The sequence below is a fragment of the Mesitornis unicolor genome, unplaced genomic scaffold (genome assembly GCF_000695765.1).
Source record: "Mesitornis unicolor isolate BGI_N332 unplaced genomic scaffold, ASM69576v1 scaffold3728, whole genome shotgun sequence".
Classification (NCBI taxonomy): domain Eukaryota; kingdom Metazoa; phylum Chordata; class Aves; order Mesitornithiformes; family Mesitornithidae; genus Mesitornis; species Mesitornis unicolor.
Genome location: NW_010201056.1, coordinates 2,954 through 15,523, shown reverse-complemented (window position 1 = coordinate 15,523; position 12,570 = coordinate 2,954). Strand labels below are relative to the sequence as shown.

The 12,570-nt window shown below is 36.8% G+C and overlaps 2 protein-coding genes across 2 annotated transcripts in view; one reads left to right on the top strand and one right to left on the bottom strand.

Moving 5' to 3' along the window:
• The window catches only part of BLNK (B-cell linker), a 49,823-nt gene extending 48,214 nt beyond the window's left edge, over nucleotides 1–1,609 (top strand). Inside the window, exons 22-23 of the mRNA XM_010189935.1 lie at nucleotides 205–360; nucleotides 1,320–1,609. Of these exons, the coding sequence (XP_010188237.1) occupies nucleotides 205–360; nucleotides 1,320–1,439 (276 nt within the window). The 3' untranslated portion in view covers nucleotides 1,440–1,609. The remainder of the gene's footprint in view (nucleotides 1–204; nucleotides 361–1,319) is intronic.
• A 4,845-nt stretch (nucleotides 1,610–6,454) lies between these two features.
• LOC104544928 (zinc finger protein 518A-like) lies at nucleotides 6,455–11,330 on the bottom strand. Its single transcript, XM_010189934.1, is given in 2 exon segments — nucleotides 6,455–11,084; nucleotides 11,087–11,330. Coding segments are annotated over 2 exon segments (4,602 nt in total). The 3' UTR covers nucleotides 6,455–6,726.
• Nucleotides 11,331–12,570: the final 1,240 nt, after the last annotated feature.

Below are 12,570 nucleotides of genomic sequence, written 5' to 3'. Positions count from 1 at the left end.
GCGGCAGCAAAAACTACTTTTAAATCATACCTTTGTATGCTACTGTTGGACAAGAGGAATGCATGCTACTTCTCATCTCCTGCTGTACTGTTTTTGTAATGGGAGAAAAGGGTTTAATGCTAAAACAGATTAAAATATTAAGCTAACAAAACTAAGATGTTGGAAAAAATAAGCTGAATACACTTACTACTTTTCTGTCTTTAGGATGGATCTTTTCTGATAAGAAAGAGTTCTGGACAGGATTCACGGCAACCATACACACTGGTTGTGTTTTACAACAGAAGAGTATACAACATTCCTATACGATTTATTGAATCAACAAGACAATATGCCCTAGGCAGAGAAAAAAACGGTGAAGAGGTGAGATGATGTGGGGTTTGTTGTTTTTTATAACAGTTTTCAGTTTTATACCTTTAATAAGCATTAAGATATATTGCATTGTGAGGAAAGGACTCTTCATGTATCAAGATAAAAGTGTATCCTATACAACAAATGACTGATCTATCAAGCTCAAGAAACCAGTGTAACATCAGCTCCTGCACAGTGCGAGTAATCAAAGCCACAGATAAAGTTTTAAATATACTCATAGAACTATTTTGAAAAGTTATCAGTAATGGAGCTGCAGCTGCTAGACAAATTCTTCTGCTGTTTATAGTCCTCTATTCACCTTCTACCTAAGACTCTAGTTAAGTTTCTTGGAAAATCATAAAGAAAGAACAGCCATGCTAAAAAACAAACCAACCAAACAAAAAACACATCTCTGAAAAATGAGAATGACAGTACTTTCAAGAAACTAGTTGGCTATTATACCACACAGATAATTACTCTTACAGCAAAGCAGAAACTTGGAACCCAAATACCAACAAAAACTGTTTGTTATCACTGCACAGGGTAGGCTTTTCAGGGATGTGAAAGTAGGCTTATCTTAGCCTAATTATCTGCCTCCTAGGCAATGGTTTTGAGGTTACAGAATAAATAACAGCCTGGAGCTTGTTTGGCCTTCAATAACCAGTCCTGTAAAACAACCTCTGTGGTTCAGTTTGTGAAAGTGGCAACCACAAATGGAAAGGGGCATGAGATAAGACAGCTAGTAGCCATAGTATCTTCCATTGACTAAATTTAAATTGTTTGACTAGAATCAGGACTAAGAACAGGATTAGTGCTCTTACTAAACGGCAGAGCATCTCACTTGGTAACAGTCATAGCTCCACTCCCTTCAATGGTTGGAAAAACAAAGAGGAAAAGATGATGCAGTGATTACTGTAAATGAGAGCATTAAAGGAAACCAGCTGTAATTAATCTTTGTTTTCTCTATCCAGCGCTTTGACAGTGTTGCTGAAATAGTAGAGAATCATCAGCGTACCTCCCTCGTTCTAATTGACAGCCAAAACAATACAAAAGACTCAACAAGACTGAAACACATTGTAAGAGTTTCTTAATCAAACTGAACTGCTAAAATAAAGACTTTTTAAAAAGAATTTATTTCAACATCCCAAAACATGTGGATCAGGTATTAAGAGAAGGAAATCCAAAATGAAGGAATACTCTTTAAAAAGAGCACCTACTGAGTAGCAAGAGATGCAGCTCAAGCTCAACCCCATGTCACTTTTATCACAAGAGCACTTGTATTTAACACAAGAAGCCAAAGCAGATCACTCTCATCCCTGATTCCCATCTGTGACAACATGGGTATTCAAAGTCATGTGAAGAACAACTGCATACCACCACCTGGTCCTTTGAATGCTATGTAAAAATAGATTTCCTCTTGGACATTTTCACTTCAAAAAGGAGAACACCCACAATTATCTACTCTCTTCATTTGTTGTTTACCACAGATCACTGCTTTCAGCCATTTAAGTGCACAGCCCCAGAAATCAGAGCAACTCTACCTAATCTACTGTTGTGTACAAGCTGAAAACAGGACTGTACTTCATGTGATTAGTGGCAATAAAACTGTCTGAATGTTTTAGATGAATGGACATTTTGTCCATTTCCTTGTCTTTACTCTGCTTCATTAATATTTTTGTTTGTATCTTCAAATGTGCAAATAAAATTTAAAATATTAAGTCAATAGTATATGGAGGCATTGCTAGATCACATTTCTTAGCATCCTTCTAGGAAGAAAACATCAATTAACTATCATCAATATTTCAATGTATATATTTGTAGGTGTTCTTTCACAGTATCTGTTATGGGTAATATATAAGCTGAATTAAATGTAAGCTTTTGTTAAGCATATAAGCTTGGCTTAATACCTCTCAGATCTTTTCTTGAAATTGTCTGCTGTTGGTGACCCAAGCGCACTGCTTCGTTGCTAAACCAATTACGTGCTCAATTCTTGCAGAATTATTGTTTACAGACACAGACACACAAATTTTTCTCAAGCCTGTTCTATCACAGTGGTTAACTTAGTGTATTATTGGAAACAAAGTAACTTCCAAAGGTTAAAGCAGTGTGGACTAGGATTATCTGACAAGCATTTAGGCAAGATTGCACCAAGACTTGCAAAGTCTCAGCAAGACACTTAGAGCTATGTTGCAGCTGTAGTCTGCAACTACTTCCTTGTAGTTTTGATCAATTACTTCTACAAGTAAAGCACCTGTCTTACAGAAAGAACTGCTTATTAATATGGTGAAGATGTTCAGCACATGGCTCCCTACCTTGCTGCATCTCAGTTTCTTCCCTCCGTAACACAGATACTACTTACCCTAGATGTGAAGCAAATGAGACACTGGCAAATAAGAAACAACGTATACAGACTTTACACAAGCCTATGACACTATTCACAGTACTACATAAATGCTATGTTTAGTTTATCCTTCAGTTGGTATTTATTAGTATTATACTAATGCAACACTTACTTTGTACTAGTGTAATGTTTAGAACATTAAAATTGTTAAGGCAAGGCCTCAAAGTTAACAAAAGGTATTCATCTCTGCAAGCTTAATTTACTCCTTCTACATCTTTACTCTGATATTATTTAGTTACATGAAACTTCACTTTAGGTTACTATTTAAAGCAATACTCACAATGGAAAATACTCTGAAAAAGCAGCCAGTTGATATTTAGCTTTCTTTGCATTCATGTAGAGTCCTTATTCACTCAGGTACTGCACAGTATTTGAACTTTGTTCTTAACAAAACTGTTTTCTTGTTAATGTTTGTATGTTGCTCCTCACAAAAGTGTCTAGATTCTTCAAACTTTGAGTTACATGTGTAATATCACCATCATTCTACAACTGGGGGGAAAAAAGGCATGAGAAAGTGAAAATCATGCATACCTACAGACTTCCATTTTAGAGACTAAATATCAGTTTTTAAGGTAATTACCAATACTGTGCCCTTTCCATACTCAAAGCACTGCTGGCCCTCAGCTCTAAGTGCTCAGCACTACATGTAACTTTATGGCTATCTACAAATATGCTCTAGATAAACATTCAACTGCTTTCATCCTCAAACCCTTCTTTCCTTTGTAGCCATATTCTCCATCATTGCAGGGCTACCTTACAGTTTTGACAACAAAATGAGGCAGGGATTTGACAGGCAACATCATCTTCCACAAAATAATCCATTCATCCTGAGAACACCCTAGGCACAAAATTTTTCCCATGGGGGAAAAAAACAAAACCAACAAGCCGACCAGTATGTCATCACGTATTTTACTCTACTCACAGATCTACACAGGGAAAAAGGATGCACACTAGATACTCTGGTTTCCATACCCGAGCTAGATCTTCTATGGCTTGGGCAGATTGTGGTGTAGACATATTTTGAGACACAATTTTAGCTGAAAAGAAAGGTTTGAGAAATGAAAAATACAAGCTTTCATTTCACAAGGATATAAAATAAATTAGCACTCAAGATGGAGCCCACTATGTTAAAAATCCTGATGCTATTGACTCAGCAGCCAACACAGAATCTAGGAACTGTTAACTTGGTGCAATCCTATACCTGAAACTTCCTCTTAAAACTGCTGAAGTGCCAGCAGCTGCCACTAATTAATGCTGTCTAGGTAGCAGGTATGTTAAGTCTGACTTCTGACAGACATAGCAACACACCTCTCTCCCTATATTTCTTTAATATTGTTAGTGAATTTGTCTTCCATATAATTGTAATTGAGTGAATAGTAAGGATTTAAAAAAAAAAAAGATGACCTAAAAAATTTGCTTTAAAATTAAGTCAAAACAAAGCAAGCAGCATTATTTTACTCAGGGCAAAGTATCATATTTACTAAGGTACAAAAGGTCTTAAAGTGTTGTCTGCCTACCTGATATGAAAAGGAGAGTACAGTGAGTACTGCAAATCATTCCTAACAATCTTGTTCCATGAAAGGAGTAAGAACTTGCATTCTCAAAAATCCAAGTGTTCAGACATTAAGTTAAAAAACTACATTCCTCCTTCAATCTAAACCACCAGCAGCAGGCAGAGATTCTTAGGAAGTATAGTTAAAAAAACCCAAACATGTCTTGCATGACAACAGCCCTGGAACAAATATTAAACGCAAGGTTTTTGTTAAAAGACTGGAATTACTAAGGAAGAGAAACCATAACTTATTGATGAATACACATCTTGCCAAGAATACAGTACGGAATAGATTTTAGGCCTCTTTAAGGCCACCTAAAGTTGTCACTCTCCTGGTTCATCAATAAAGAGAAAACCCCCTAACTCTACAGCAGAACTTTCACCTCAGTGCTAAGCAGCATGTAACACAGGTCATTCTCAGTGAAGTTGCACCAAGTTGGTTTTAGCAACAAATTTCACAGATATTTCTGCCAAAGGTGGCAATGGCAATGTCCAGAGTTCAGGGGTTCGATTTCACAGTTTATAGGAGAGCAAGCTGAGGCAGCCAATACATCCTTACAGTCAAAAAAGCTTAACGCAATTTTGTCCTTTCCCAAGGCAATCTAACACACTTCCTCACCACTTCAGTAGACTTCTTCAAAGTTCTTAGCCAAATTCACATCGGAGCTCAAGCCCATTGTGCAGCACAAAATGATCTGATTTTGATACAGAACACACACCAGCTGTATATTAATTCACCCAAACGATGCTGCCTTGACTGTCTCAAGTACTTCAGTTGACTCCCAAACATAACTCACCAGCTACAAGGCTAGTGTGCATCTTCCAGCCAACAGACACATCAAGGGAAAAAAGAACACATCTAGCTACTGAAGTAAATTTTTTAATAATCATTTTCATTATAACTAAGTGATTTAAGTGACCCACTCCTCTCCCAAGTCCATTCAATTCTGAGTTTTTCCATCAATACTTTGGGAAGCTGACTTATCTTTAAAATGTAATCAGCCAGTACCTGGGCAAAAGGTGCCATATGGCAACAGCACTCCCACTGAAGCCTCTGGGTTCATTAAGAATCCAGAGGACAAAGCAACAGTAAGGACCTTCATTTGTATACTCTCAGTCACTACAGATAAGCTCTTTACTCAAATAAACATAAGAAATGTGAAACATTCTCCTTTCATCATTATCTTTTAACTGTAAGTAGGAAGCAAGCAGGCTCCTAGGAATACTACCCTACTGGCCTACAGTAAAATGAAGGAGGAGTAACTCAAGCCTTGGTTTTGACAAACTCCTGGTACCCTAAAAGGCTGTTCACCTGAATAGAAAAAAAATAGTAAAAAACACTATCTAGTCAATATGGGTACAAATCACATCCACCTGAAACAGAACCATAGTGCAGCTACAGGCCTAAAATGGTGCTTTGCACTTCACCATATCCTGGCCTTCCTAGAGGGTCTGTGGCAGAAAAAGTATAAAACAAAACAGAAATATTTTCTATAAATGCTCACAGTCATATTCTGTAAACACAAGTTATAGCAAATTTAATAGTGACAGAGTCAATACAGATTAGGAATGTTCACCATTCTTAAACACCATATACATTATGAATAGATATACTGTATATTTTCAACTGATTCCATTCTCAGGCTCATTGCATTAACACAATCGTAATATGTTTTATTAATTTATATGAAAAATACTTCACTAAGAAAGTAGACAAACTGCACAGATATAGTACAAGTGTCATGTGCATAGCAATACAGCTTAAAGCATTCACATATGGCTTTGTTTAAATTAAACTACTGGGGAAATGGCCCTATATGGGCCTATGGTTATACAGCTGACATAATGTAAACTGCTTCACATCTTTTAGGCACTTGCTAACAATAGTGTTCGATCCCTGAAAAACAGAATCAAGAGATAACAAGTGAAAGTAACAAAAATCCCAGGGTAACAGCTGTGTGTACTTAAAAAAAAATTAAAAATTGTTTTTAGTAGTGCATGCACAGAAATGAAGAATAGGAGGAGGGGGGCAATTTCTGTGCAAGAATTATTCCAAATAAGTATAAAAATATTTACATGTTTAGGTTTTTAAAAAATATGTACAGAACAAAAGCCCTGAAGACTCATTCTATAGAATAAAAATATAGGACATGATAGTAGTAACAAAAAATAATACATATTTTTATGAAACAGTATTTGCAGTTAGTTACAAGCTATCTAAACCACAAAGCTCCTTGACCTTTCTCAAAGCTTGATGGCAACAAAGAATCTGCTCTTCCTTTTAAAATACTAGCACTTTGCATCATTTTTACACTTCAGTTAGTATACTGAAATACAAAACAAAATCACTTGTGTATCCTAATTCAATTTATTCTCTTTTTAAACAGCTGTAATGTATGATAATTATTTTATTCACTAGTCACCATTACATTAATGAATTCCAATCTCGAGTAGCCTCCATCAGATGCCTCTGTCCATGTCCTACCCAATTATCTTGATTGTCAAATATTCTACCGCAAAACCAGCAGCTAAACTTAGCTTTCAAGGTATTATCAGAGGTAGTTTTCACAATCTGATAATTGTTTTTGCTAGTCTTTTTCAGTGTCAATTTCAAGACAAATCTTTCTTTTACAGGGCTAATAGGTTTTATAGTCCTGTGCCTCTTCTGAGAAAGATCACCAGTAGTTATGTCCAACGGATTGCAGAAGGCTGGCTGCAGAAGCGCTTCAATAGTTCTTTTTGACAGTGAAACCTTAAGAACATGTCCCTTAAATTTAGCAATGGTTTTCATTACATTTACAACTTCTGGAACATCTGCATCAGGATGGTTAAGCACAACAACTGGTTGATTTCTCCTAGGGCATTTTACAAGCTGTTTAGAATTAAAAGGAAGTAATTTCAAAGTCCTCACAGTTTCTTTTGATGCCCTTAGTTTGTAAGTGCCACCTGATTCACTAAAAACATCAGCTTGATTCTTTTCCTTACACTTTCTGTGCAAAGTTACTTTCTTTCTTGGAGATTCCAGGCAATTATCCTTTCTTTTCCGTTTGAAATTCTTGTTTCTTTGCACACACGCAGTTTCTGTATTTTTAGACCTAGTTCGTTTTAAACAAGGTTTTACATTTGTGGCTCTGTTTCGAGTACTCCACGTGGACTTCTGACTACCAAAGTTATTCCCGTTATTAGCAGTTACTTGCATACTCTCAACAGAACCTTTTTGCAACCGTGTTCCTGCAGACTTAGTCAAATAAACAGGTTCTACAGGAGGACAACATGCTGGATTAGTGCTTGCCAAAGAGGCACCTGCTGGCATTAACCTACCTGGTAAGATTAAGGCATCATTAGAAGTAAGATCAGTTTGTTTCTGTGGTAGTGCAGGAGTAAGAGACTGCAAGCTATCCAACTGTAGTGAGGGCATGGAGTTGTTTACTGACTGAGTGGTATCAGCCAGCGTACCTGAAGTCTTAATTTTCAGCAAAAGCTTTTGTTGCATGGCTCCAGTTTTCTTTGGTTGACAATTTTCATAACTATTACTATCCTGAAAAACACTATGTTTATGAACTATAGGCTTGTTTGGTGTCATACATTTCAGAAAAACTGCCTGCTGTCCGTCAGGCAAAAGTGCATAAACACATTGTTTCTGTTTAATTTCCTGATAGTTTACTGACTCCAAGGACCCAAAGACAGCATCCTGATGCTCTGATAACACCTTACCAGAAGAAATTCCCTTCACAGATGACTCAGATGAGTTTTTAATTACTAGAGGTCCTTTGTATGGCATGCTATTCAATGAATCATTTGCAGTACTACATGCTCTCCTATTACAGGAACTTACACTTCTGAAACTGTCATTTCCCCCCTCTACTTTTGAAGCTGGTATGGTTATTTTACCATATTCTCTGGATGCAACTCGTCCTAAAACCTGAGAACTATCACTAGGGACATTTGCAACTGTTCCAATTGCCCCGCTAAAAGTCAAAATCATTCCAGGTCCTTTATTTAAAACAAAAGATGCAGGTACACCTTTAGTTATATGCCCATCTGACGATGACAAACTGGTTGATGGAAGAGATTTTCCTGAAACCACCTGCAGTCCAGGCTGGTTAGCAAGGTGCAAAGGAACAAAAAATCCTGATGGAGGGGACTGAACTAAAAGGGTTTTCTTCTGTTCCTGAAGAATCGATGAAAAGCTGTGACGACTTTGGGTTGTAGACTGTATTTTATCATTTACTAACTGCTGTGTTATGATTGCATCTGTACGAGTTTTCAGCAACGTCCCAGCACCTGGATTTCTGGATAATTTATCCATTCCTTGTGAATCAAATGATGTTCTGGATGCCTGACTTTCTCTCCCACAAAGTGTACCTTCGTTTGTATTACATTTTGTGTTCAACTCTTGGTTATAAATATGAAAGCCTATATTAGCAGGAGGCCTCTGAAAAGCACCTGCACTTGCCGAACTTTTTAAGTGCGACCCTGTCTCATGAGCAGAAAGCAGCTTGTCAGAATGAACTTTCACGCAGTTATTTGACTTGCTGAGTGATTCTTGCTGAGCATTTGCTTTCACTTTTAACACATCTTGCAGTAACTGGTTTATTTCAGGCGATAAATAATTAGCTGCCTGTTCACTCTGCAATGAGAAAACGGATGTGATTTTAGGCATTAAGACCGAGTTAACACAATCAGAGGCATTTTCTTGGAATTTCTCAGCTACATTATCAAAGCCGTGATGTATATTTGCATCCAAATACTGCTGGCCATTATGCTGGTCCTCCATAAAACACTCGCTGTCAACACGGTTAGACTGGCTTTTAGGATACATATTCTTAGTGTTTACGAGTCCATAAGTTTTATTAATATCTGATTGGGCTGATACAACTTTCTCTGGTTTTAAGCCTTTCATTGACTCTGAATATGAAGATGCAAGTTCACTTTTCCTACTGTTCCGAAAAGAAACTGTTTTGTTAGATAGAAAGGCTTTGTATCTGTCATCTGTTGACATCCAAATGCTACATGGAGTATCTGAAGTGTCCATTTTGGAATAGTTGTGAAAAGACAGCAATCCTTCATTAGAAGAATCCACTGAAGTTGAATAATAGAGATTATTAGTTCCATTACTATTATTCAGGCCACCATTTTGTATTTTCAGTTCAGGAAAGAAGGGCATTTTCATAGGGTCATAGTGAAGTGTATTTGTAATAGTGGGTGGTAATACCTGAGGATGACTTGGAGGACTATAGCTTCCCCATGAGATATTACTTTGAGTTCCAACTTTTGTCACCTCATCACATGGAGGTACAGTTGAACTCAACTTCATTGGCAAATAATTAAAACTTTTTCCAACAGCTACATTAGAAGGTGCTACAGTTTGAGAAACACTCCTACCATACAAGGAGTTATTCTGGTTTTCCACTTTTGTTTTTCTTGAATGAGAAGCAGAACAAGAAAATGGGGGGGAGGTCAATGGGTGAACAGAATTGTTCTTTAAGGTTGACTGATCAGTCATATGTGGTATAGCACCTAAAGAAAAGCCACAAGGATCAGCAGTCTGTAGCAAAGGAGTTACAGAACCATCTCTAATAGGATCAGCTTTCTGACCCAACAAATGTACATTTTGCTTACTTGTATGTAACAATTTTATAACAATATGTTGTTTTCCATCAACCATTTTAAATCCCATAAATTTAGCACTGTAATTTGCTGGAACTGATATTTTGTTGTTTTTGACCATCAATACTGTTGGCCCATGAACAGCATTTTTCAATAATCCCAAGCCGTTACTTGTTCCATCATCTGCTTTATTGTATTGTTCAGTAGTAGCAGACAGCATTCCACCTGTGAAGTTACACTTTTCTGTAAACATAATTTGATCTTCTTCATCATTTGCTTCCACATCTCGCATACACTTGTTCAGCTCCTCAACTTCTGTTTGAATTTTATTCACACTTCTCAGCACTTGTGCATTATTTTCTCCAGTTTTGTCACTTCCATTGCTTATCTTTTTCCGTCTCCAGAGTGCTTTTTTCGATGTTCCCATTTTATACCGTCTTAACACAAGCTTCAGTCCTGCTGGAGTCTTCACTATTCTTTTTTCACATTTATCCCTTTCCAGCTCTTCTTTTGCATACAAGTGGTCTCTATGCAAAGCTATGATGTGTTTTAAAAGATAATCTTTCCGTGGTGTGCTGTAACTACAGTACTGACAACCAAACGGAAACATACTGCTATGAACAAGAAGATGCTTCTGGAACTCCTCTTTTGTAAAGCTTAAGTGATGGCATTTTCCACATTTATACGGAATCTCATTATGTCTGTGAATGTGCTGAACAAATGTACCCACATCCTGTGTGGAAAACGCACATATTTCACATTGAAAGTGACCATTTACACAATGCTTTGATGTGAAGTGTTTTGTCAAATCCAACAAAGTGTACACATGCTCATCATTACAGAGCTCACATTTTACTAAAGTGCTACGATGGGTGCGTCTATGCTGTTTAAATGACTGAAAGTCATTAGCTGAGTAGTTACACATCTCACAAGGATACAAAGGCAACTCGCCATAGTGTAACAGCTGAAAATGTTTCTGTAGATCATTTGGGCTGTACCTAATGTTATCCTTGCACTTCGTACAAGTGAAGTTTAGTATCTTCACTGTAGTTTTCAACCCTTCTTCAAATTGCACTTCTGGTTTATTTTGCAAGCGGCTTCCCTCTGAACAATAGGGATTGCTTCCATTTATTTTCTCTAGACTTAAGGACTTACGCGCAGTTTGCTGTTTATTTTTTTTTATCTATCAACTTCATGCTTCATTAATACTTCATCTGGAATGTTCACCTTGGGTAAATCAATTTTCACATTTTTTAGTCTGTAAGAGAGATTGACATCTAAAATTGCTGGTTGAGTCATCATACTTAAAGGGTCGTTCATCAGTGCTTTTTCCAAAGCAGTATCTGTAGAAAAATTCCTCACAGCATTGTGTTTTAACAAATTAATTTGATGTAAAACCTGTTCCTTTTCAGATGGCATGATTTTAGGTTTTCCTTTTCTTTAAGTGAATTCTTGATATTAGTCTATGGAAGGAAGCAGCAAACGAGACTACTGTGCAGTTATTCTCAAGGTCCTAGAACTTCCTCATTTTATTCTCCTGAAATTAGAAAACAAATAAAGTAAATATTAATTTAAACTAATGCAATTAGAATACTTATGACAACTCATTAATAAATACACACCAGTCTTGGAAGTTGTTGAGAATTGTGTTGGCATTTGAGAGTAAAAAGAATGAAGCAAAAAAATGAGGCATTACACTATAACCCTTTTTCTGGCTTGTTTTCATTTCAGAGGGGAGGGGGAGTTGTTTGTTGTTCTGATGTTTGGGGTTTTTGCTACAAAATATATAAATCTTCCAAAACAAACTTTAAAGAACAACATCTACTTAAAGATGAAAACACTGAAATTCCATGCCATCAGATTGTGGTTCTCTCCTACCAGGACAGCCCGTAAGCATAAGAAATGCCAAAGAGCTACTTTTAAAAAATGAAGCTAGCACTTATTGAGGATTTCAAATAAATATAAACACAGTACCTCCTCTGTGACATGGATCACTAACTGAACCTAGGTAAAGTCAAATTCAGCAAGAGTTGCCATTTTTATTACTGAAGTCTGTTACTCTGTTAGTAGCCAAATATTGCGCTGAAATAGAAAAAAAGTCTAAATGTGACAAAAGATCTATTTCACTAATGGAGGCATTACCTTTATAACACCAAAAAAACCTCACCACACTCATCTACAATGAATTTTTTGTATGCCTACCTTTAGTATCACACAAGTCTGAAATAGTCAACAGATAAAAGTTAGCTCTGGTTTCTCACCATATGTTCCTTGGTATAGGTTAATCTTTCCAGAACAAGTACGTAACAGTACTCTTCTATGGATTAAGAGGCTCAAATATGTATGGTCAGCATCATCTCCCTACAGACTTAATGTCAGTGTTTCTCTGATGGGCTGCACTGACAATTTATAGCAGCTCAAGTCTACGCACAACCACCACTCCCCCACATCAACATAAAATCAGCAGCAATAGAATAGAGCAAAAATAACTTGGATTTTGAAAAGTGAAACTGAAAAGGAAGAACTCTTTCTTCACTAGGATATGACACTTTTTCCTAAAAACTTTTTCCATAGTAGAAGCCAATGTCACTTTCTTCTTTACTAGCAAAGGTTAGTAAAGTGTTAGCTGAAATATGATCAGCAGAGGTCTCTCTCTGCT